The sequence below is a fragment of the Cyprinodon tularosa genome, unplaced genomic scaffold, assembly GCF_016077235.1.
Source record: "Cyprinodon tularosa strain WSP-4 unplaced genomic scaffold, ASM1607723v1 ctg387, whole genome shotgun sequence".
NCBI classification, from domain to species: domain Eukaryota; kingdom Metazoa; phylum Chordata; class Actinopteri; order Cyprinodontiformes; family Cyprinodontidae; genus Cyprinodon; species Cyprinodon tularosa.
The window spans coordinates 1,607,896-1,630,217 of NW_024039104.1; the positions used below are offsets into that span (position 1 = coordinate 1,607,896).

Below are 22,322 nucleotides of genomic sequence, written 5' to 3' on the forward strand. Positions count from 1 at the left end.
CTGCCTGCACCTCTCTGCTTTTCATGGCTCCATTTATTTCCCCTCCCACCTGCTCTACCTTTGTCTCTCTGTTTGCAGCCCAGCCACCGTCCGTCCCTGCAGCCCACCTTCAGTCTGGATTGTATTTCTGCTCCTTCTCTTCATCACTACCAACAAAAGCAGCGCTTTGCCTCACAGCTTTCCCTCTGCATTGGAAACCCTCATCCATCATCTCCCTCCTCTTCCTCACACCCACCTGCTCCTCCTCTCTCCTCACTACCTTTGACGTTTCCTCATCACTTTTTCTCTTCTACCAGCTTAGGGCCTGACTCGTCTCTACTTCACTATAAAAGCTCTTTGTCTAAGGAAAAGTTAAAAGCTGAATTGAATGTTTCTCCTTTATGGTTTCCCCAAACCAATGCTGATGTCTGCCTTTCACCTGACACACACTCATGGATCCCATCCACTGAGAGCCTCCAGAAGAATGCCCCAACTAACAGCAACCACTCCTCTCCTTGGCGTCCAGTACTTTCCCACTCCAATCCAACTTTTGACTGGCTGCACCACAGCTCCCCGTCTAGTCCTGAAGCTTTGCCATTCCCCAGCTTTGACCCTGAATCCCAGACTAATCCTAGCATCACTGACCCCCAGACAGGGTACACTGCTGTGCAGTCAGGTTGGAGCTCCCAGCTCATCCCTTCCCACACTGAGAATGTCTTCCCAGCATCCTGTTATCTATCATCCACCAGCCCTCGCTCTCCCAGTCCAACGTCCAGCTTCCCTGTTGCCCCCCACATGCTGTTAGCTATCCCGTTTTCTAAAGGAGCTTTTCCCAGACCATTTCAGGCAGGTGGTGAGCTGTTTAACTCAACTAGAGAGTTTTCAAATAACAAAACCAATCCATGTGTGTTTTTGAGCCTGAAAAATATCTAAAGGAGACATTACTTTATCTAAAATAACTATTTATTCCATTTTACAACTTATGATTGTGTCATTTAATAATATTTAATGTGACAAATTAGAAAAAAGAAAAAAAAAAAACACAACCAGACATAAAGTGCTAACTAGTTGTCTGTTTGCAGATTTTGGAAACTCTACTAGGTTTATATAAATGTTTAAGATAAGCTCTCTATGTATGCACCTTGAAGCTTTTTCTCCGGTTCTTTTCCTGAAAAGAGATCACTCGGGACAAAACACTTCATAACTTATATTTATTAAATAACCAGGAGACATGAAAACAGATTCTGATAGAAATTGTAAACTTACTCAGATCAGGGAAGTTGCTTAGAGTTTATAGAAGGCAGTTGCTCACCTCCGGGCTCACCTCTCAAGAAGTGGCCCCGATTAACAGTTAAAAAGGCATTTTATACATCTCCAGTCTGCCACATCATCACATCATTACATAATACACGTTAGCAGATGAGTAGACATCCATGGCTCCAGCCAGCCGACATATTACACTTTTTTCTTAGCTGAAGGACACAGCTTTCATTCCATTCCCAAATATTTGCAACGTACAGATGAAGATTATAACTGTACAGAGGAACTGTCTTGTTCTGACGCGCAACAGGCAGCTAATATTAAGGTATAATAAACTCACATCATCAGTGATAATTATCCTAATAATTCCCCACCTTTTAAACAAACCCATTAATGACATTGTTGATGACCGGGATATTCAGAATCAGAAATACTTTAATAATCCCAGAGGGAAATTACTTTTGTTACACGCTCTAGTTAAAGTTTTATATGATATATACACACATCCAACTATACAATATAATAAAGATAAAAAATAAATATTAAAATAGCAGAAAACTTTAAACGCTGTTTTTTTCATCATAGAATCATGGAATAAACAGCGCTTAAAGTTTTCTGTTTTGCTGACTTGCAACTGTTGATGTGGTTAAAGATGGGACAGCTACAGTATTAGCAGAGGACAGAGCATCACATAACTGTTAGAGGGGAAATCCAGGTATCTCAGCAGCAAAGGGAAGATTAAATACAAGCCTCCAGATAAACATTGGGGGGGGGGGGAAGAAAAGAAAAGAATACGATTCTTTACAGTGACATTAGGTAAAATACTTTGCAAGTATTTGCTATGAAATGAGTATAATGAAGACTTTAAATGAGCAATTGGCAAAAAAACATCTGAAAACTAGAACAACATTTTTTTCTAGTTTTGTTTTATTACACAAAATCTCTAATGTCATAAAAAAAATTGATAAAGAAAGGATTTGTCTTTTTTTGTATTTTACTTCTTTATTTCTATTTATCCATAAAATTGTTTCCTATTTGACTCCAAACCTGCTCATTAGCAATAATTACAATAATTATAATAATTATAACTGAAGACACTGTAAGCTTTATTTCCTGACTTATGAGATTATTTTAATGCTACAATTCAAGTCTCGAAATGGAAAAATGCTGCAGCGCTTTGTGGCTCATTGTTGATTTTGTATAATCAACCTCATCAACAACAATGTGTTTTCTCCTCATTAACCAACCAGCTAAGTCCTCTCCACCTGTTTTTTTTTGTTTTTGTTTTACTCCTTATTTATCAGACACATGCAGCTAAAATGATCTGTCCATTGTGATCCATATTTATATCTGTGTCAGATTCTTGGTCAGATTGCTGTGGCCTATTTCTGGCTTGTTGAGGATGCTTGTGATGAACCCTAAATCCGCTGTGCTTATTTAACACACATGAAACATCCAAGCACAAATCAGCTGAGTTAAACTGGTATGATATAGATTTACCAGGAAAGTGATTGTTTTTCCAAGATGGCTGAGGGAAAAAAAAAAAAAAAAAAATATCATGAGTTGCTTTCTGTCAGGCTTCTGTTTGGCTTAAAGTGGAAGCCATCACAGCCTTCTCCAGCTCAAACCGGCCATGATGCGTCCTTGTTTTAGAGCTCCTAGTGCATGTTTGCCTGGCTCTCTGCTGCTCTTGGCGGTGATGGATGTGTCTCTGTTGAAGTCGACTAGCTGTCCCCTTGAGAGATGCATGAAGTAAAACAAAACCTTAATTACACTTCTGCTTCTCAGCATTCCTAAAAGATATGTAAAGAGTTACACAACCATGTGCCGGTTTTAGGGCATGTTTGGTGCAATGAAAGGTTCATAAAACACAGGAATCCAACTTAGCAGCCTTTAAGACCATGCTGCTTTTAAATCACTTCATTCTGCAAAGCCCATGAGGCAAATTTATGCATGTTTTTATGCTGTGTTGAATTTTTCAATGGTCTGTTAGGATTTATCTTCAACATTTTCAAATGTTTTCTTTTCTTTTACACGCACAAACTTAAAATTCCCAGACAGATTTATTTCACTGTACTTGCGTTGACTTATTGCTGCTGGTTGCAAGCAAAGAAGAAGCAGACGGAGGCAGCTGTGAATGTCCAACAGTTCAAAGCTGTTGCTGTTACTTATGTTTTTAGTGTTGCAGCTTAGACAATCCTAAAGCTGATGTTAAATGGATCCTAAATTATTAGAATTTTTTATGTATCCCTCTGATGTGAGTTCAGACTGGCTTTGGTCACCCTGTTTGTCTTTATTGTCTAAGCTGCCTCCCTGAGAAATAACACTGACAAATAAGTCAGGTCTTAAAATATGAAGCTATTTTACAGATTTTGAGACATTAAATCCACACAGTTGAACTTATGTTATCATTTAATGGGATAGCCAATTTCAAAGGTACAATATGTGCGTGTAATGGGAGAGTAATCAAATATACTATTCAAAAATATTTGTGCATAAAAACCTTATAAATTAGGTTTGGTTTTGCATTCCTCCTTCTTTACTCTGATGCACTTTAGTAAAATGCTCTGACCTTCTCTTACATATAATCTATCAAATGAAATTATATCTAATATCTAACAAATTAATCTAATATTTAACAATAATATCTAACAAATGAAAGTATGATGGAGATCAAAGACCTCTGCTACGATCAATCTACTTTATCATATATATAAAATTCTTTTGAAAATTATTCACACCCCTTAACTTTGTATTTTTTTTTCCCTTTACAAGCACAAAGTTTTAATATTTAAATCCTGAAGTTCAACATAAAGTAGCACATAATTAGAAAGTGAAGAAGAGGATTTAAACATTTCTTATTAATGAATTCCTTTATCACGTGCACATGCTGCTCCTTTAATGCTGACGGCATAAAAAGCATCCAGTCGTCTGCAGAATGTGTGTTTGTGAGATGTTTGTTAGAAAACAGTGATGAAAAAAGACTCTAATGAAGACCAGGAACAGTAGATTGGTCAGAGAGAAGGATGTGGAGAAGCAGAGAGGTTGGAGTTTAAAGCAATATCAGTCAAGACGAGGCTTTTCATACTGGAGGAGCGGGAAGGAGAGTATAGTTTAGAGAAGGAGCCTGACTGGTTCGTCTACACCAATTGGCTCAAGAGGTGTAAAACTTCAATTGTCATACTGTAAAAAATTAGCAGTTGTAATTACACACTGCAGAAAATTAATATCTAAATAAGTAATTTTTTTTAACATAAGTGCTTCTCTTCTTGAGTTAAGGAGGTAAGAGAGACACTTTGCCAATGGATTAAGACAATTTACAATTAAAATAAGAAGAAAACATTTGAATTGTCTTTTTTCAAGTGCATATTATCTTATTATGTTATTTTATGAATGAGTAAAATTACTCCTTTCCATGGCAAATCACATAACTTACAAAATCAAATTAAGGGGAAATACACTTAATTTAAGAAACCTCTACTTATTTCTAGATCGTTTTTGCAGTGCATAAGAAGTTTTTTTTTTTTTTTATGGGGCTGAATACTGACACACAGCTTGATTCTTTTGATTATTTATAATCGATTTATAACCAATGCTTTATTTTATTTTCTCCTAACAATTAGGCTCTGCTTTGAGTTGGTCTATTTGATATGATCATAAGAAAGACATATTAAAGGTTGTGGTCCCAACTACATCCTCTACTTCAGGAGGCCTCATTATGTCTTTTTTTCAGTGTCTTGGTGTCTACTTCCTCTGTACCCCAACTTTTTTTCTCCGTTTTTCTGTCCTTGTTTTGCATTGCTATCTACGTCACCCTTCCTGTGTGTCTTTGTGTCTGTCTCGCTGTCGGAGGTGTGGTCCAGAAACAGCTACTGTGAGAGGCTGTGGAAGGTAGAGGCTGCAACACTGATGTGTTAGAAATGAGCTCAGTTTCTGTGTAAGAAAGATAAAACCTTCTGGTAAAATGAGAAAAGAAACCTCAGCTTCATCTCAAACCAGCTAAAATAACTGAGCATTATGGGTTCACCAAGCACTTCTGTTTTTAGCTGAATGTTCTGCAGTTGTATAAACTAAAGTCTTGAACGTCTTGTCTACTAGAAACCTAAAAAGCATCCACAGATTTTTTTTATTTATTGCTTTTTATCAGTTGAATTAAAGCCATTGTTTATTAACGCATTCTATCATTCTGCCTTGAGAGGTCTTTGGTGAACAGCGACACACCTGCATCACATCTAACCTAAATCTAAATCAACCAGCCAATCCCCAGACCTCTTATTTTAATCCGATAACCTAACACTAGTGTTTTTATTTGTTAACACAGGAACAGTGTTTTATGACCGTCTCACTAACAGCTTGCTGGATTTGCAGCCTTGTGGGTGCTCCCTGTTTTGACTGACGGCTAACATGACCACACAAACATCTGCTGGGGGTTTGTGTGTCGGTTTTCTGAATGGTCTAACTTCTAATTTCAGGAATTAACCCGCTCCAGGGTTACACCCTTTCTGACATTACTTTTTCTACTTTTTTTTTTCTGTCCTTTTTAAAATGACTATTGTTTTTTTCCCCCCTTTCTGTCTCTTAGCCAAGTAGACCAGGCTACCCCAGTCCCCGCTCCAGTGAAGGTTTCTACCCCAGTCCACAGCACCCTGGACACTATCAGGTGCGTAGACAGCTTTGACTCCTTTACTTGTCTGAAGTGTGTGATTTTTCTTTCCTTTTTTCTTTTTTCTTTAGATAGAGCTGAAACCAAGTAATCTGTTTTTTATTTTCTCCCTCCTGGTGTTAGATGGCAGCATATCCAGGCCCACACACCCTCCCCTCTGTTCCCAGCGCCCTGTACCCTCCACAGGCCGCTATGGTGGACACACACCACGCACACACACACCCTCGCCACCACGTCCACACACACTCACACACACAGTTGCTTCCTCAGCAGCATGGGTTGTCCATGGCACTTGGGGGCTCGGTAGTGGAGGTAAGAAGTCTTAACGTTACAGTAATCCCAATAGGTTAATCATAAATCTGTCTGATTGGGGAAAATGTGAAACGAATTATAAAGCTGACCCTTTTCCTGGTGAAAAATTGCTGCCCGTACACCACAAAGAACCAGATTGGTGTTCCAGATTACAAATGTATATTCTGCTACAAATCACCGCCCTGTTCCCATCCATATTTTCTTTCTTATTTTTTTATGTGTGTCCATCCATCATCCCAGCTCAGTTTCTCATAAATCTTTTTTCTATCTGTCTGTATGCGTTGTTGTTGTCGGGTGAATGCATGTTTTTTTTTTTTTTTCCCGTTTACACTTTGTGGCTATGCATGCTTGTCGTTTGTTGCACATTTTGTGTATTTGTGTCTGTGTGTAGGACAGGGCAATAGACATGCAGCAGTGTGTAGGCCAGCAGTGCCTGTTAATGGAGGAGCAGCTGATGATACAGCAGCAGCAGATGGAGGAGGATCAGAGGTGGCTAGAAGAGGAGGAGAGGCTGCTGGTAAAACACACTGTGGAACATGCACCAGGGGCCCACCTGACACGTTTAACACAAGAGCTTCACAATTATACGAGGCGCAATGGTCACCAACCGTCCAGATTTAGGTTTTTAGCTCACATCTTTCACTCACGGACAGAATAAAGGTTATTTGAGAAGAAATGATAAGCTTTCACAGATTCTGTTTTTGAGTCAGAAATGTAATATTCATTCAGAAAGCAGCTTTATTGTTGTTGTTCATATTCCTAGTTGGGTTCCTGTTCAATCCATCTATTGATTTGAAACAAATTGAAGAATTTAGTCATTCCTTCCTCATGTGCAATGCACTAGCAGCACCAGTGGAAAACAGCCGAACAGCATGATGCTGCCATCGCCATGCTAGATAGTTGTTACAGCTTATTTTGATCTGAAAGTTTTACTTTAGCTTAACCAGACCTACTTTTATATCATTGATGATCTTCTTACTAAGCTGAGAAAATTTTTTAGTCATACTTGAAAGTCCCCAATTAGTCTAACCATATGTCTGATTAGCATAATCAGACAATAGCAATAAAATTAAAAATCGTTTTTGGACATAAGTCTATGTGCTGCTTGGTTTGTACCAAAATGCTATCTTGAAGTGATATTTTTTATATTTGTCATGTTGACAGCCCATGGTTCAGTCATATCCTATTATAGTAAATTATAGGATATCTCATCCATGGTAATTAGGTTAAACTGGAGTACATTTTAGTAAGCGCAGGAAACAACCTCAAAAGGGGTGTTTAAAACTAAAAACTGAGGTGGAGCTGAGTTTCTGACTTTAAAGACATGATGTCAAAGCAAACAACAAGTCTCTTAAGTATATGAAGAAAATTAGATGGCTGAAATAAATTTAAAACTTAGGTTTTATTCCTGTATAACCGACATGTTCAAAAGATGACTCAGTTTATCTGCAAGGTTAGCGATTTTAATCAACCATGCAAGTCACAACATCCCATTTATCATCTCTGATGTGCTCCGTTTATTTTTGGAATTTCCTGCATGCCACATTTCTCAAAGACGTCATCCTCCTTTTTTAAGTTGCTTTCTGCATGTTGTCATACTTTTGTAACAGTTGATTTAGTTTTCAGTGTGTCACTTTATTACACATGTAATGAGTAATACATTTAACAAAAAAAATGTTTATGGGTATGTTTTAATAGGGATTGGATCATTTATTTTCTTTAAAGGGTGGCCTTAGAATTTGCACTAATATAAGCACAACTGGGGATTTTCTTTTGCAGGAATGGAAACGAATAATAAGAATAAAGGAAGTCCTAAATAAATTATTTAGATTTCCATAATGATCATGTAATGTGCCTTTTAGCTGTTACCATGAAATACAGATTTGGGGATTTAACAGACATCATTTTTCAGCAGTATATGAGGCATGGTGAAAGGTGATAACGACTAAGAAGGTGTTTCCCCCTCATCTTTTTTTTGCTGATTTACTGTGTAAACTGGGTCTATGGGGTGCTATTTTAAAGTGAAGCTGCAGTTTTTTGTTTCTTTTATTTATTTATTTTACATTTTCATGTGAGTTCTTTTATGTAATCATTAAAAAAATGGTCTCTGTGCTGAAAACTCACTCAGAAACACCTGTGTTGTGAGTTATCCTGCCCTGTAATGCCTCAGCAGATCCTGTGCCACACAGATTAAAACAATTTCAGATATTTGGCTTTGGCAGATCATGTAGAAATACTGCTTGAGTTTATGTTAAAGTAGCAAAACCAGGATCTTGTTTGATACGTAGAGCAGGTGTCTTCAACGTTTTCCTGGCCAAGGACCCCCGAACTGATGCTGAGATGAAGCGGCGACCCCCTGATTATATATATTGCATGAAATTGTGTTATATCAAACTGGCCCTATAGTCACTCTATTACAGATGGAGTAATGTAACAAAGTAATTTCCCCCTGGGATTATTAAAGTATTTCCGATTCTGATTCCTAGTTGATGGGACAGGTGTTGTGAATGAAAAGGTGCCCATATTGAAAGAGCTCCTGTGTGTCAGCGAATGTGAGCATTGATGACTGAAAGACATCTTCCGCTTCCATTTATCTGTTTACTACAGTGTGTTGAATTCATGTCAATGTGGATTTAAAGATTAGTGAAAAAAATTGCAGGGGAAAATATATATAAAAAATCAACCAAAACTTTTGCGACCCCCATGCAGTACCTCCGTGGACCCCCTGTTGAAGATCTCCGATGTAGAGCATTGATACTTTATCTGTTTAGGTTAACGCTCAGTTTATAAGTTAAGCAGCTTCACCCTTGACTTTAGTAAATGGATGTTTATAGATGATAACTACAAGTTTAACTTATCAAGGCTGAAGTTACCCACTCCCTTCCAGCCAGTTGCCAAGTCCGTTACTAATTAATGCAAACCATACATTTAACTTCACATTTCAGACTTAAATCTTTAACCTCCATGCCCCATCTGAGAGGGCAGGTCTTTTCAAAAATGTGCGAAAAATCCTCTTATATACCCTGAAGTTGGCACCAAAGCTGAAAAGCTTGATGCTCATCTGCTTAAAAAGAGTTATTTTGTAAACTCTCTCATGAAGCTGCTAGTATTTGGAAATTGCTGAGATCCACCTAACATGGCTTAAGCCTACTAGTCCTATTGGTGCAGAATCCTCTAATGTCAAACTTGGCATTGTAATGAGAACAAAGTGACCTTATAGTTTGGACCTATCAAAACTTGTAGAATAATTATGTATATTGCTTTTTATCTTCAGTAAAATGTATTTTGCATCACTCTAGCTGTTCTGTTGATACAGTTCTTTTGAAAAATGTAAAGTTTTGAATAAAAAAAAGTTGTAACTATGACCGGAATAGGAATGTGTATGTTGGTTTCCATTGCCTGCGTCGGGTGTTGGCATCTACTGGGTTTAGACTCCATCCAGCAAGCTAAATAACTGATCAACAAGCGAAGTGTGCTCATTATATGGCATTTCTACACTGATGATGATCAAATGTTTTTAGAGAGTCAAACTCATCCCTCTCTGTCAGTTTCTTCTTTTAGCCTGAGCTAACAGTGATACATGCATCAGAGAGCTAATGTAGCAGCCTTAATACAGAAGCAACAGGGGGGCTTTCGAAGGCTCAGTTGTAGGAAGTCAAAGGGCTGGATGTAGCTAGATTTTACTTGGAGGTTTTCAGGCTGCAGTTATGTCAGAGGACTAAAGTGTCGCCAAAATGTTTTCTGGCTTCACAGCACAGACCTCCTATAACATTAAGCTCCATCATAGATTAACATTCATTGCTCTCTAAGTTTTATTTCCCATCCTGCCTTTGCCAGCTTCCTTGTTTCGTATTCATCTTTTAACTGTAGCCTCACTGAAGCGTTTATTGATCAACACAAATGTATTACAGTCTAACTGGCAGATGTTACATCTTCGTATGAAACATTTTGCTCAATGGGATTTTTTTTGTTTCACAATAAAACATAACTAGTAGAATAATGTGTTTTTTTTTATATAAAACTGAATGCACAGAGAGGTGTTAGTAATTAGGATAGACTTGAGCGGAAAGACGAGGTTGGTGGGAGGAAGGATGTTTCATGTTTCTTGCATATTTCTGTGGATAGAAGTAGCTGTCGGTTTTTTTTTTTTTTGCATAAGTATTTTATTGTTTGTGAGAGAGTTTGGAGGCAGGTGTGGCCTGTGTGAATTCCTGGCTTAATGATAGGCTTACCGACTCTGACAGGCCAGTCAACAGTCTGTCTTTGACCCACAACCACAAACCGACAACACAGAAGATTACTGAAAAGCTGAGGAGGCATCAGATTGTGTGTGTGTGTGTGTAGGGGGAGCGTGCAGATGAGAAAGTTTTTTTTTCTTTTTTCCGTTGACTGGCCTGTTTTTATAACGCTGTTATGAGTGAGAGGGGAGGAGAGAGGGAGAACTGCGGTTGGCAGCAGATACCCTCCTCCTGGTTCTTTCCCTCCTTCTTTCCCTGTCTTGGAGTCATGCAGAAGTGTGTTTTAGGCAGAAAGCAGAAGCTGAATCAGACAAAGCTGCAGGAACGGAAAGGAAAATGGACACTTTAAGACCAATTCTGTGAAATTATAAGATAAGGACAGAAGCAAAACGATCCGATCATCCGGACCCAATCGATTCATCTGGAAACTTTTAATGAACTTCAGGGCAATGCTGGTCTTCAAGTCCTGTCTTGGAAAGCTGGTATGCAAGGACGTACATGTGAGAAGATAGCGGATGGGAGGGTTTGGGGGTTTAATTTTTATCTGAGCATCTTGAACCTTCTTAGATTCTGTTGCTCTCTGCATAATGGTTTCGTTTTCATTTGAGCCTTTGTGTGCTGAAGGTTGTCATGCTGGATCCTAAGCTGATAGCCGGGTCGTTATGTGGATTCCTCTCAGGGCATATTCCAAGAATAAAAACGGTTTTTAGTTTGAGTCCCAAGCTGCACAGCAATGTGACTCGCTGCTCATCCAAAAAAAAGAAACAACTTAATTTAACTTTTTAACATTAATGATGTTGAAAGCTGTGTTGTTGAAACTTTAGATTTAACTATTGTTGATAAAAAGAGACCTAAAGTTTCTGATGACTTGGTCTGTTTTAGAAACCAGACCCAAGGAGCTCTAGAGGAAGCTTGGAAACAGAAGAAAGTGGACTCCAGCCACCAGTGAGTAACTTCTAGCTCTCTTTATTTCCATTTGTTTCTGTCTAGGCTGCTCTCATTTGTTGTTAGTCTGCTGAGTCTGATCCGCCTCATATATGCTGATCATCTAAACCATTTAAGTGTCCCTTTCTAAGCTATGATTTATAAAGAAATGGTAATTAAAGTAACACCTTCTCAGAGAATGGAGTCTGCTGCTGAGTGTTGGTTTTGAATTGAGCTGAGGGGATCGATCCAGGAGCAGGAAGTGACCTCACGGGGGAGGGTCAGCAATGCAGGGTCAATGTGTTCTCACAGCATCACTAGATATTAATAGAAGGGTTAACAGGAAAAGAGCTCTGCTTTCTCTCTCTCTATCTGCATGGGTTATGCTGCCATTTCTCAGGCTGAAGGTTTGAGTTAAAATGCAAACCTCAGATTGTCAAAGTATCTTTAGAGCAAATACTTTGGCCATAGCGATCTGTAAACAGCAGTTAGCAATGCTTACATATTAAGAGTTTTTTTGTAGTCTTTTCATTTCTTTAGGAACATATAGGTAAAAAGTTAAAGGAGGGTAAATGCTATTAAGTAAAAAATGTCCCAAACTGTCTGGAAGATGCAGAGCTTTTAAATGAGAAATTAGTTTAAACTCTGATGGACTTTGTTAATGACAGTAAGAAAGTTACAAACGTTTAGAAACAACATATGGTAAATTCATAATTATATTGACTCTTATAAATTCTTCTGAGAATTTTGAGACTCTGATCTTGTTTCTGAAGGTAGTTAAATGCTGTCATTTAGGTGAGTTAAAGGAAATGAATCAAAGCAAATGACAGAGGACGGGTTTAATTAAATAGACTATTGATAAGCTGGTGGTGCCTCTCTGATAATACAGCTAAAATCCTTCCTCTCTGCTCCAGTTTGTAGTTTGGTTTCTAAAACCCGTCTTAACATTTGATCCGTGTCCAGTTAACGTCTCTTTGTTCTATTTGCTGGATTTTTGACGAGCAGAGCTGAACCCAGCTGTGCTTTCTGTGTTCGTTCCCAGCAGAAGTTGTCATAGAGCAGCCTAATGATATTTCTGTCTCTGTAATTCATCTCTCTGCTTGTCCTCCTCCTCCTCCCATTGAATGATTGTGGCTTGTGGTGGGAAAACCTCTCTGTTTTTTTTCCTTTTTTTTTTTTTGTGCGTCTGTGTAAATTGCCCGTGGCGTAGTATTTTTGGGTGTTGGTGTTTGTCGAACCTCAGCTTTCTGTTGGCACCAGAACTTTAGAAGCTCTAATTTCTCATTCCGAGAAAACAAAGCCACCAAATTCAAAAAGAAAAGCATCTTAAATGGTTTTAATTTTAATGTTTTAGTTTTAGGAAAGTGTTCACTTTTTGCTGAATCTGATTTGTAAATCACCAAAGTTGAGTCTCATTAAATGTGATGAACATGAAACTGGATTCTCTGCTCCTTCAGACGTTGCTGGTTTTGGCCAGTGCTTTTTTTAATTTCCTGCAGAGCCTCTTATTATGTCTGTGACAGTCCATGAGCTAACCCGATGTGTTGTTTGTTTTGCAGACAGGAAACCAGCACATTTACCAGCCTGTTGGCAAATCAGGTAATGGGGAAGCTTCTTTAATTCAGTTAACCGCTATTGTTCAAATTTTCTCCTCCAGCTCCAACCATATGGAGCCCCACTAAAAATGTTGCTTTTTTCACATTACCACAACAAACTGATCAGGGGTCAGCAACCATTACAGTCTAAAGACCCATGGTGTTCCTTGCTCTGCTGAATGAATGAATTAGATGCGAAGCGTATTTGAGGCTCATCGGTAGAGGAGCGAGGGGGTGGCTGGCTAATCAGTGGCCACCCCTACCTGGTGAACTGTTATTCCCATATGGACATAATACATCAACTTTGGAAAACAGTTCCCATCTAAACCAGATGGAGCAGCAGTGATGCTCTTAAGTGGAATATCTTAACTAATTTGACAATTTAATTGTTAGTTTATGAATGATAGGCTGAAAACAAAAATACAACAATTAATAATTAAGATTAATAGGCCTATACTAACATTAAATATTACAAATACAGAATTAATGCTGTTTTTAGAGGCAGTTGTTTATTTTGGAGGAGAAGGGAAAAGTTATAACACAGCAAGTCATCTAGGATTCTTCAATGGAGTTCAAGATACAGAACAACTCTAGAACAATTATTATTATTCATAAATGTATTTACAGGTGATTAGATTATTACTACTGTATTGCAGATGTTGTGCTCTTTTATTTCCCTATTAGTGCCGAACTATTTGGCTTCCAAAACACACAATAAAACTAGAATGGATGCTTGACCCAAAATATTGGTTCTAATACAAGTATTTTAATAAACTATATCAACCATAGGTATAATAGTAATAGAAACGGCACCAACAATGTATTTGGTTCTATTGAATGCTTTTATATCTTTCAACACACAAATATGCTTTGTCAGTATTTGGGAATCAGTGTTGTAGATTGACCTGGAACTGACTTTGGTGCCCATCAGTTTTTCACCACCCCTAACAGCAGATTGATCCGCCCCAATAAAAAACTCTGCCATTGATCCTTAAGGGAATAATAAAGATTACTAGAGTTTATAAATGTGTGCTATTTAGAATATTTTTTTTTAGGACTGGAAAAATACACCATGACTTCAAGATGTCAGTTTCAGTCTTTTCAGTGAAGTCCAGTGGTTATTCTAACAAGCAATGTAATGCAGATAGTCATCAGTGGAAAATATTAATGGTCTGAATGAAAGGAAAAAAATAGGCTAGGTTCTGTCAGCTGAAACCAAACTTCATCGTACCTTTAAGTTAATTTCCAGGGGCCACTGTGGAGTGGCCCCTGGAACAGCGTGCGCTACAGCGTGCGCTGGGGCGGTTCGCAGCCGAGTGTGAAGCGGCCGGGATGAGAATCAGCTCCTCCAAGTCCGAGGCCATGGTTCTCGACCGGAAAAAGGTGGCTTGTCCCCTTCAGGTTCGAGGAGAGTCCCTGCCTCAAGTGGAGGAGTTCAAGTATCTTGGGGTCCTGTTCACGAGTGAGGGAAGAATGGAGCGGGAGATGGATAGACGGATCGGTGCGGCTGCTGCAATAATGCGGACGCTGCACCGGTCTGTCGTGGTGAAGAGAGAGCTGAGCGAAAAGGCAAAGCTCTCAATTTACCGTTCGGTCTACGTTCCTACCCTCACCTATGGTCATGAAATTTGGATCATGAGCGAAAGAACGAGATCCCGGATACAAGCGGCTGAAATGAGCTTCCTCCGCAGGGTGGCTGGGCTCTCCCTTAGAGATAGGGTGAGGAGCTCGGTCATTCGGGAGAGGCTCAGTGTAGAGCCGGTTCTCCTCCACATCGAGAGGAGTCAGTTGAGGTGGCTCGGACATCTTCTTCGGATGCCCCCTGGACGCCTCCCTCAGGAGGTGTTCCAGGGACGTCCCACTGGGAGGAGGCCCAGGGGACGACCCAGGACACGTTGGAGAGACGACGTCTCTCGGCTGGCCTGGGAGCGCCTAGGGCTTCCCCCAGCAGAGCTGGAGGAGGTGTCTGCGGAGAGGGAAGTCTGGGAGTCTCTGCTTAGTCTGCTGCCCCCGCGACCCGGTTCCGGATAAAGCGGGAGACGACGAGTACGAGTACGAGCACTGTGGAGTGGTTGAAGAGTCACAGTTGGTCTGTAGTCACTCTCAGAGAACAAAAGAGATGCATTGATTTTATATGTTTTATAAATACATGTGAGGAGCTGCAGAGTCTCCCGCTTAGGTGAGAGTCTCTTTTGAGTCCAAATATTAATTTTTCTACTGCTTACAGAGGCCTTACAGAGTTTTCTAATGATACCGCCATCTGTGGCCAAAACACAGAACTGCAGCACTCTTCTGCCTCTTCCCGTAGCTCACACTCGTACTTGACAAGTTTGTTCTTTATTCACCTTACGTGGAGGTTTTAATTGTTGTCTGAGTTAAGCTGGATGCTAAATGCTTCTGAGTATCCACAAAAACATCATTTTGTGTGGAAGCTTTATTTTTTTTTTTGGGGGGGGGAGAGGAAAGCAGGACAAAGTTGATGGAAAGGTGGATCAAACCTGTCATGGTGCAGTCCAGCCAGAACCACTGTGAGGCCTGGGCAAAACCTGTTCAGAACATGTGGCTGTGGAAACAATGATGCTCACAGACGCCGGGCTAATTGCCTCCAATGAAAGGTTGTTCCACAGAGTGTTAATGCAGGGGAGCTTAATACAAATGCACAACACACTTTTTTTTTCTGTCTTCAGTAAATTACTTTCTTTTCTGATAAAAAAAAATAAATACTAACAAAAAGCATCAATGTTTGTCATTGCAAAATATTGCAGTAAGACTCAGGGTGTAAATAATTTTGCACGGCAGAGTTCTGTGACTTCATATGCTCAGATATGTCTCTGAACAGTGCCCGTTATTTAACAGTTTGAGCTATAGCTCCCTTTTGTTAGCTCCTAGATTTAAATTTTGTGCTCTAACTTCTGATGAACTTTATTTGTTTGTCTTGGCAGAGCATGTGGTCCCCCCCAAAAAGCCTCCTCGACCAGGGGCCCAGAGCCAGCTGGGTAGTCTGGCTTGTCTAAACACTGGAGACAGCTACAATGATGGCGTCAAGGTGCAGAAATAAAACAGAAATGCATGACGTTCCTTCTCTTGTATGACCACAGCAGCATGCACACATGCAAGATGAAAACAAACCTACCAAATATACACATTGCATGTTTTTAATGCTGACCACTGTTAATGTTTTCCTTTTTTTTATCTTATCTTTGGCTGCTGCGTCTCTCCCTTCCCTCTCCTCCTCCTGCACTCCTCCTTACTGTTGACCCCTAGCCTTGGCGGGTAAGCAGCGCATGCTCTGTGTTTGTTTATCGTATGTCTTGTCTCTCTTCTCTGTCCATTCAGTCACATCCTGGATTATTAACAAATAGCACATGGATTCCATTGCTTGCTGTAATGGGATCTAGTTTTTAGTGTAATTTTTGCTGTTGTTTCATTTACTCCCTAAACTAACCTTCATGTCCGTGAATCTGAACTAATCAATCCTTAGTTAAAATGCTTCTTTGGCCAGAATGTGTTGAAAAAGAGCTCTCTTCTTATTGCCTTTTTCTTTCTTGTAAGACAAACCCTTGCATTCATGAGGTTTTTTTTCAGCGGGGAATCCCTCATAAAAAGACCAGTTTTTTCAAAAACACTTTCTTCACTTCATTTCGCAGCCAAAAAGTTGTGAAGTAAACACTGAAAAAGTGTAAAAGCATGAAAATGTTAAATGAGGATTAACTCTGAAAGACGCTTAAACAGCAGGAAATACTTTAACTAAATGTTTGTAATTACAGGTAGTCAGTAAAAACCAGAAGAACTGCATTATCTGCAAACCAACAGTTTTAAAGCTGCAGGGATTTCGATTCAATTTCAGGATGCAAACCTAATGTGATACTGCCATCTAGTGGCTGTCGTGTGTCTGAGACCATACAGCAGAGGTGTCCAAAATCAAAAAGTGAGCCCTAAACATCTAATAGACCAAATAGATCCCCACAAATAGAACATTTTTACCTACTTCGCCAATAGTTGTGTTGTTTTCCATAATATGATTCAATGAAGTAGTCTGATTTATTCATTTGTTCTGTTGGGAATGGATTTTTTTTTTTATCATTGATGAAAAATTAAAAAAGGTCTTTGAATTTTTGCCTAAATAAAAGAACGGCATCCTGTTTGTTAATTATTTAGGGATCTGATTTATTCTATATCATTTTGGATGCTAAAAACAATAAGATTATTAAAAGGGTTTTGTTGTACCTAACTTTTTACATTATAGGATTTTTTTTAACCTACAACAATTTAGCCCTCACTGAAGATTAAAAGTTTAACATTTAAATATTTATATTTTTCTTTGATTACTATAAATATTTAAATTTTTAACAACTGTTTTTTTAAGAATATTACTTAAACTCTGATTTGCCGCCCCCTCTGTGTCTCATAAACGGTGCAATGCAGCCTGTGCTCTAACTAATGTCTGAATAGAAGCTGCTCACAGTAACAAAGCTGCAAACAATATTTTGTTTGGTTTTTAATGTTATGAGTAGAACAAATCTTTGTGCAGGGTTTTATTTCAACGTCTTAAAGAGTGTCAAAGTTTGTGGTTTTAATTGTTTTTCAAGTGTTAATAGGCACAGTAACATATGATACTTGTTTTACTCTTTACCTTCCAGAAAGATGTACTTTTAATATTAATGAATAAGGGCATCCATTTTCACACGGATGTATGGTAAATTGATCTGCTTTATGTTTGATTCCACATACCTTGATTTTAACATTTTAACCTCTAAATGCCAACTCAATAAAAAAAAAAGAAAAGCCATTTGCTTCGTCCTTGGTCTATAGAAAATGCCAAGTCTGTGCTGAGCTGAAGCTTAAAGGAATAGTACACCCAAAACATGATTAGCCTACATTTTCTACTCACCCCCATGCTGAACAACAATCTGGAGTACTTTTTTGATATCTCAAATGCATCTGGAGATCTGGGAGGCTTCTTGCTGTCTGCTGACATTCAAATAATGAAGGTCCCCAGCGCCCGAGGCAGAAAGGTCCATAAAAGTCCACAAAAAACGTGTCAATATTCCTCCATACTGCTCGTCCAATGTATTCCAAGTGTCCTGAGTGGGTAGCATCCAGAATTTACTCGAAACGAAGTCATTTAGAATGTTTTTAGAGCATAAACAGTAGTGTATAGGATTTCCTAAAAGCGCGTTCATGACGCTACGGAAGCCGGCAGACCAAACCAGACGAAAGTGCGCATTCAGCGTCTGCTCTGCCGATAATGCAAGCGTAGAAGAAGAAATGTGCTGTTTACCTGTGCAAAGAAAGAAACAACGAAAGAAAAATGTTTGAGGACTTCAGTGTTGAGGAAGAGCATGAGTTCTTTGCCGAGCTGAATGCGCACTTTCATCTGGTTTGGTCTGCCGCGGTTTCCGTAGACTCGTGAACGCGCTTTTAGGAAATCCTATACACTACTGTTTATGCTCTAAAAACATTCTAAATGACTTCGTTTCGAGTAAATTCTGGATGCTACCCACTCAGGACACTTGGAATACATTGGACGAGCAGTATGGAGGAATATTGACACGATTTTGTGGACTTTTATGGACCTTTCTGTCTCGGTCACCATAGACCTCCATTATTTGAATGTCAGCAGACAGCAAGAAGCCTCCCAGATCTCCAGATGCATTTGAGATATCAAAAAAGTACTCCAGAGTGTTGTTCAGCATGGGGGTGAGTAGAAAATGAAGGCTAATCATGTTTTGGGTGTACTATTCCTTTAAGTCTAAAATGGCAAAATGGGCACTCCAAATGCATTTTAGTCTCTGGGACTGTCCAGCCTTTATTTGACACGTCCAGCTGTTCCAGATTTAGAAATAAAGCTGCTCCCTTTAGGTTCAGCTGAAGCCTTGAAGTAGCAGTTTCCAAAATACCAACATCAAAATTAACATTTTTTTTTTTCAAACCTATTAAAACTGCTGTTAAAACAGTCTTGAGGTTAATATTTTGCAGTAAAATGTACAGAATGTTATTTTAAATACTGAAATAGTCTAATCTAATAAGTGTGGGGAAAAAAAATATTTTACATTGAAATATTTGTAATGTTTAGAAATGAGTTTAGAAAACATATCCATGAAGTCAGGTTACCTCACGCAGTATTAAGAGATTTGTTCTCTGTAAGCTTTCTCTGCGTCCTTCAGATCTTTGTTTTATACCTGAAACTGTTTATTATTCAACCTTGAAGACCATCAGTTTTTCCTGTCAAACATCCCAACTCATCAGAGACCATTGTTTTGTGTCTCAGCTTGTTTTTTCCTCATTTTACCCTCTTTCAGATAACGGTGACATTTCTTTGCTCATTATTGTTTGTCTTTTTGACGTTTAGCTGCAGCCTCAGGAGATAAGCCCTCCCCCCACAGCCAATCTGGATCGCTCAAATGACAAAGTGTATGAGAATGTGACTGGTTTGGTTAAAGCTGTGATCGAGATGTCGAGCAAGATTCAGCCAGCTCCTCCAGAAGAATACGTCCCAATGGTCAAGGTAAATGACCATCTACACGTTTCACTTCTTCAGTCAGTTCCTCTTGAGACGTCAAGTTTTGACAAATAATCACAATATTTTTAGATGCATTAAAAGTATTTTCGTTTCACTAGGGGTTGTCTAGTGACTCAATATTCCCCAGTAGTTTCTACGTATTTACATTTACAAGATTTACATTGGCAACACAGTGTTTTGCAAACAGCGAGCTATGATAATTTCAACCAGTATTTTATCAAAAGTGTCAAAAGTTTATATTATTTACATAGTCTGTGTGTTTTCTGTGGTTCAGGATGTGGGTCTAGCTCTGAGGACGTTATTAGCCACGGTCGACGAGACTCTACCTCAACTTCCAGCCAGCACGCACAGAGAGGTGCAAACACAAACACAAGCACACTGAAAGTTACCTTTGGGTAGCTTGTTTTAACACTCTGCTGCCTTTAACAGATCGAGATGGCCCAGAAGCTGCTGAACTCTGACCTGGCAGAGCTGATTGGAAAGATGAAGTTAGCCCAACAATATGTGATGACGAGGTAAGGCCAACGAAACATGAATGGAAAGAAGATCCACTTCTGTTTTCTGATCAGACAAGCTTTTACTATATTTTTTATAAAATACAAAAGCATGTAAGAAAATGGAAATATTCCAGGTTACTCAATGTGCATTTACATACAGACAGAACTTATTTTCTTTGTTTTTTTTTTTTTTACTTTTTATTTTGGATATATATATATAAAGGAGGAAAAAAATGATAATATTTTCATGGGTATAACATTATGGGGTCACAGCTCGTTATTTTCCCTACATCATGTTATTGTGTCACTATTCCAGGTTTAGAGCATAAATCTTCTAGCCTGACGTAGTCCGACTCAATTCTAGTCAGAATATGAGTCTGATACTGCTCCATAGAGCTGTGATTATGGGGCGTGTTTCGAACGAACCAGGAAAAAAAAATGCCTCTGCACTCAATTGGATAGACCTACAACCAATAAGAGCAACGGAGTGCGTGACGTATGTTAAGCGACCAAGGGAGCCAGCTGATAAATTAAACTTTTGCCGAATCCCGTAGGAAGGACGCCAAAAACATCTTTCTTTTCAACAAATGCCTTGATCGCGTTTCTCTGTTCCTTTTTTAAAATTAATTTGCTGTCGATATCTTCTAGAACAGACCTAATAGCAGAATCTACACACCTCAACTCTCCAGCGGCAGCCATTGTTGTTGTCACCCAAGCGCGCTTTGGTCACGTGGTTGATTACGTTCCTGTTAATCATCTGTCCATCATCGTATAAAGCCCGCCCTGACTATTTGATTGGCCGGCCAGATATTGTGCGAGCATACTCCCGCTACTATTGAGCAATGCCAGACCTGAACTTCCCGACCTCAAATTTTGTGGGCGGGACTAAGTTCGGAATGGCACCCAGGCTATAAATCATCCATTTTTCCCAGCTTTCAACACATTTCTCCTGTTCCAGTCTCCAGATATAAGTCGGTCTCTCCATATTCTAGATTTCTTTCACTCTCCCCCTCCACTGGTGTAATGTTAGAGTCAGTTTGTAGCCATCACCAGCTTATAGCCTTTTTTCTACACATCAGAAGGATCTTTAGCGGATATTTGTGTTTATGAGGAACAGTTTCTGGCATTTTGCATATATACAATGTAATAAAGGAATGGTCCAATTTCATTCCCATAATCTTAAATATTTCACTGGTTACTTCCCTCCAGTATGGTTGTATTTTTGGACAATCCCAAAAGACATGAAAATGATTGGCCACTTCGGTACCACTTTGCCTCCAATAAGCCCCAGACTCTGAGATTCTGTTTGCAGAGCTGTTATTTTAGGAGTGATAATAAATGTCACCATATTCTTCAAACCAAATGGAACTTATTTTCTAATTGGTGAAATTCAAGCTGCAGAGAAACAACCAATTTTTTTTTTTGTATGTTAAAAGAATATTTCTGCTTGGGTTTTGATCTGATTTGGTTTATAAATGTTGTTACCCCTCTAATTGTTGACGTGATAAACAGGGTTAGAGTCCGATTCATTAGTAATATTCCTCCGGTTCTTTTATTCCACCATTTGAGCCATGTTGAAAAACCCTCAGAATGATGGAGCCACCCCAATGCATTACAGGTGGTAAATTAGGTTTAAATCTTCCATGCATCCCCTCCTCCTTGTTGTGCATTCTTTGTGTTTTTGATAACACAGACCTTTTTGTCCAGAACATAACTTGACTGTCCATGTGGGAGAACCTCAGTCAACCTTGAAAGGTGCTGAAATCTGGAGGATATTTCTATGATCAGCATCTCTGTAGCTCATGTTGCTGATGAGCTGTCCTAATAGTGGACTGTAGAAATAGTTTATGGTAATGCAGGACATGTTTTGCATTTTTCTTTTAACTGATTGAAATGGTTTGCTGTATGATCATTTTTTTTTTACCTCTGAAGGAAATAAATAAATTTGAGACTTGTTATATACTAACTTCTAAGACGTGCTCCGTTTATCCAGCCTGATTTTCAAGACGGTAAAGGAAAGCCCTTTTTAATGATATTTTTCTTATTTTTGTCTTAAAAGAAAACTGAGAGACAAGACAAGTTTTGTGCAAGAAAATAAAACTTGTTCTTATTCTTAAAATGTATTTCTACATTTTCTTAATGAGATATTTCAGCTTGAAATGCTAGAAGAAGAAATATGTTTATTTTTCCTATTTAAAGAGTTTGGTCACTTAACTCGTTCTCAATAGAAGAAATGTATTAAATGAATATTTAGCCAAGCAACCTTTGCTCACTTTATTTTCTGTAAATATGATATTTAAAAATGTTTCTCTTTTTTGCAGCGTGCATATT

The 22,322-nt window shown here is 38.8% G+C and overlaps 1 protein-coding gene across 18 annotated transcripts in view; it reads left to right on the forward strand.

Annotated features, from left to right (window-relative positions):
* Positions 1 to 22,322, forward strand: part of LOC119791340 (focal adhesion kinase 1-like) — an 87,610-nt gene that overhangs the window by 63,721 nt on the left and 1,567 nt on the right. For 7 of the 18 annotated variants that reach the window (XM_038297399.1, XM_038297392.1, XM_038297396.1 and 4 more), the window contains 11 exons: positions 79 to 825; positions 5,822 to 5,899; positions 6,026 to 6,214; positions 6,606 to 6,731; positions 11,335 to 11,397; positions 12,936 to 12,975; positions 15,914 to 16,017; positions 16,236 to 16,244; positions 19,324 to 19,479; positions 19,769 to 19,849; positions 19,924 to 20,009. In XM_038297399.1, coding sequence (XP_038153327.1) covers positions 79 to 825; positions 5,822 to 5,899; positions 6,026 to 6,214; positions 6,606 to 6,731; positions 11,335 to 11,397; positions 12,936 to 12,975; positions 15,914 to 16,017; positions 16,236 to 16,244; positions 19,324 to 19,479; positions 19,769 to 19,849; positions 19,924 to 20,009 — 1,679 coding nt within the window. The remainder of the gene's footprint in view (positions 1 to 78; positions 826 to 5,821; positions 5,900 to 6,025; positions 6,215 to 6,605; positions 6,732 to 11,334; positions 11,398 to 12,935; positions 12,976 to 15,913; positions 16,018 to 16,235; positions 16,245 to 19,323; positions 19,480 to 19,768; positions 19,850 to 19,923; positions 20,010 to 22,322) is intronic. The other 11 variants (XM_038297402.1, XM_038297404.1, XM_038297403.1 and 8 more) reach the window with 7 other exon arrangements.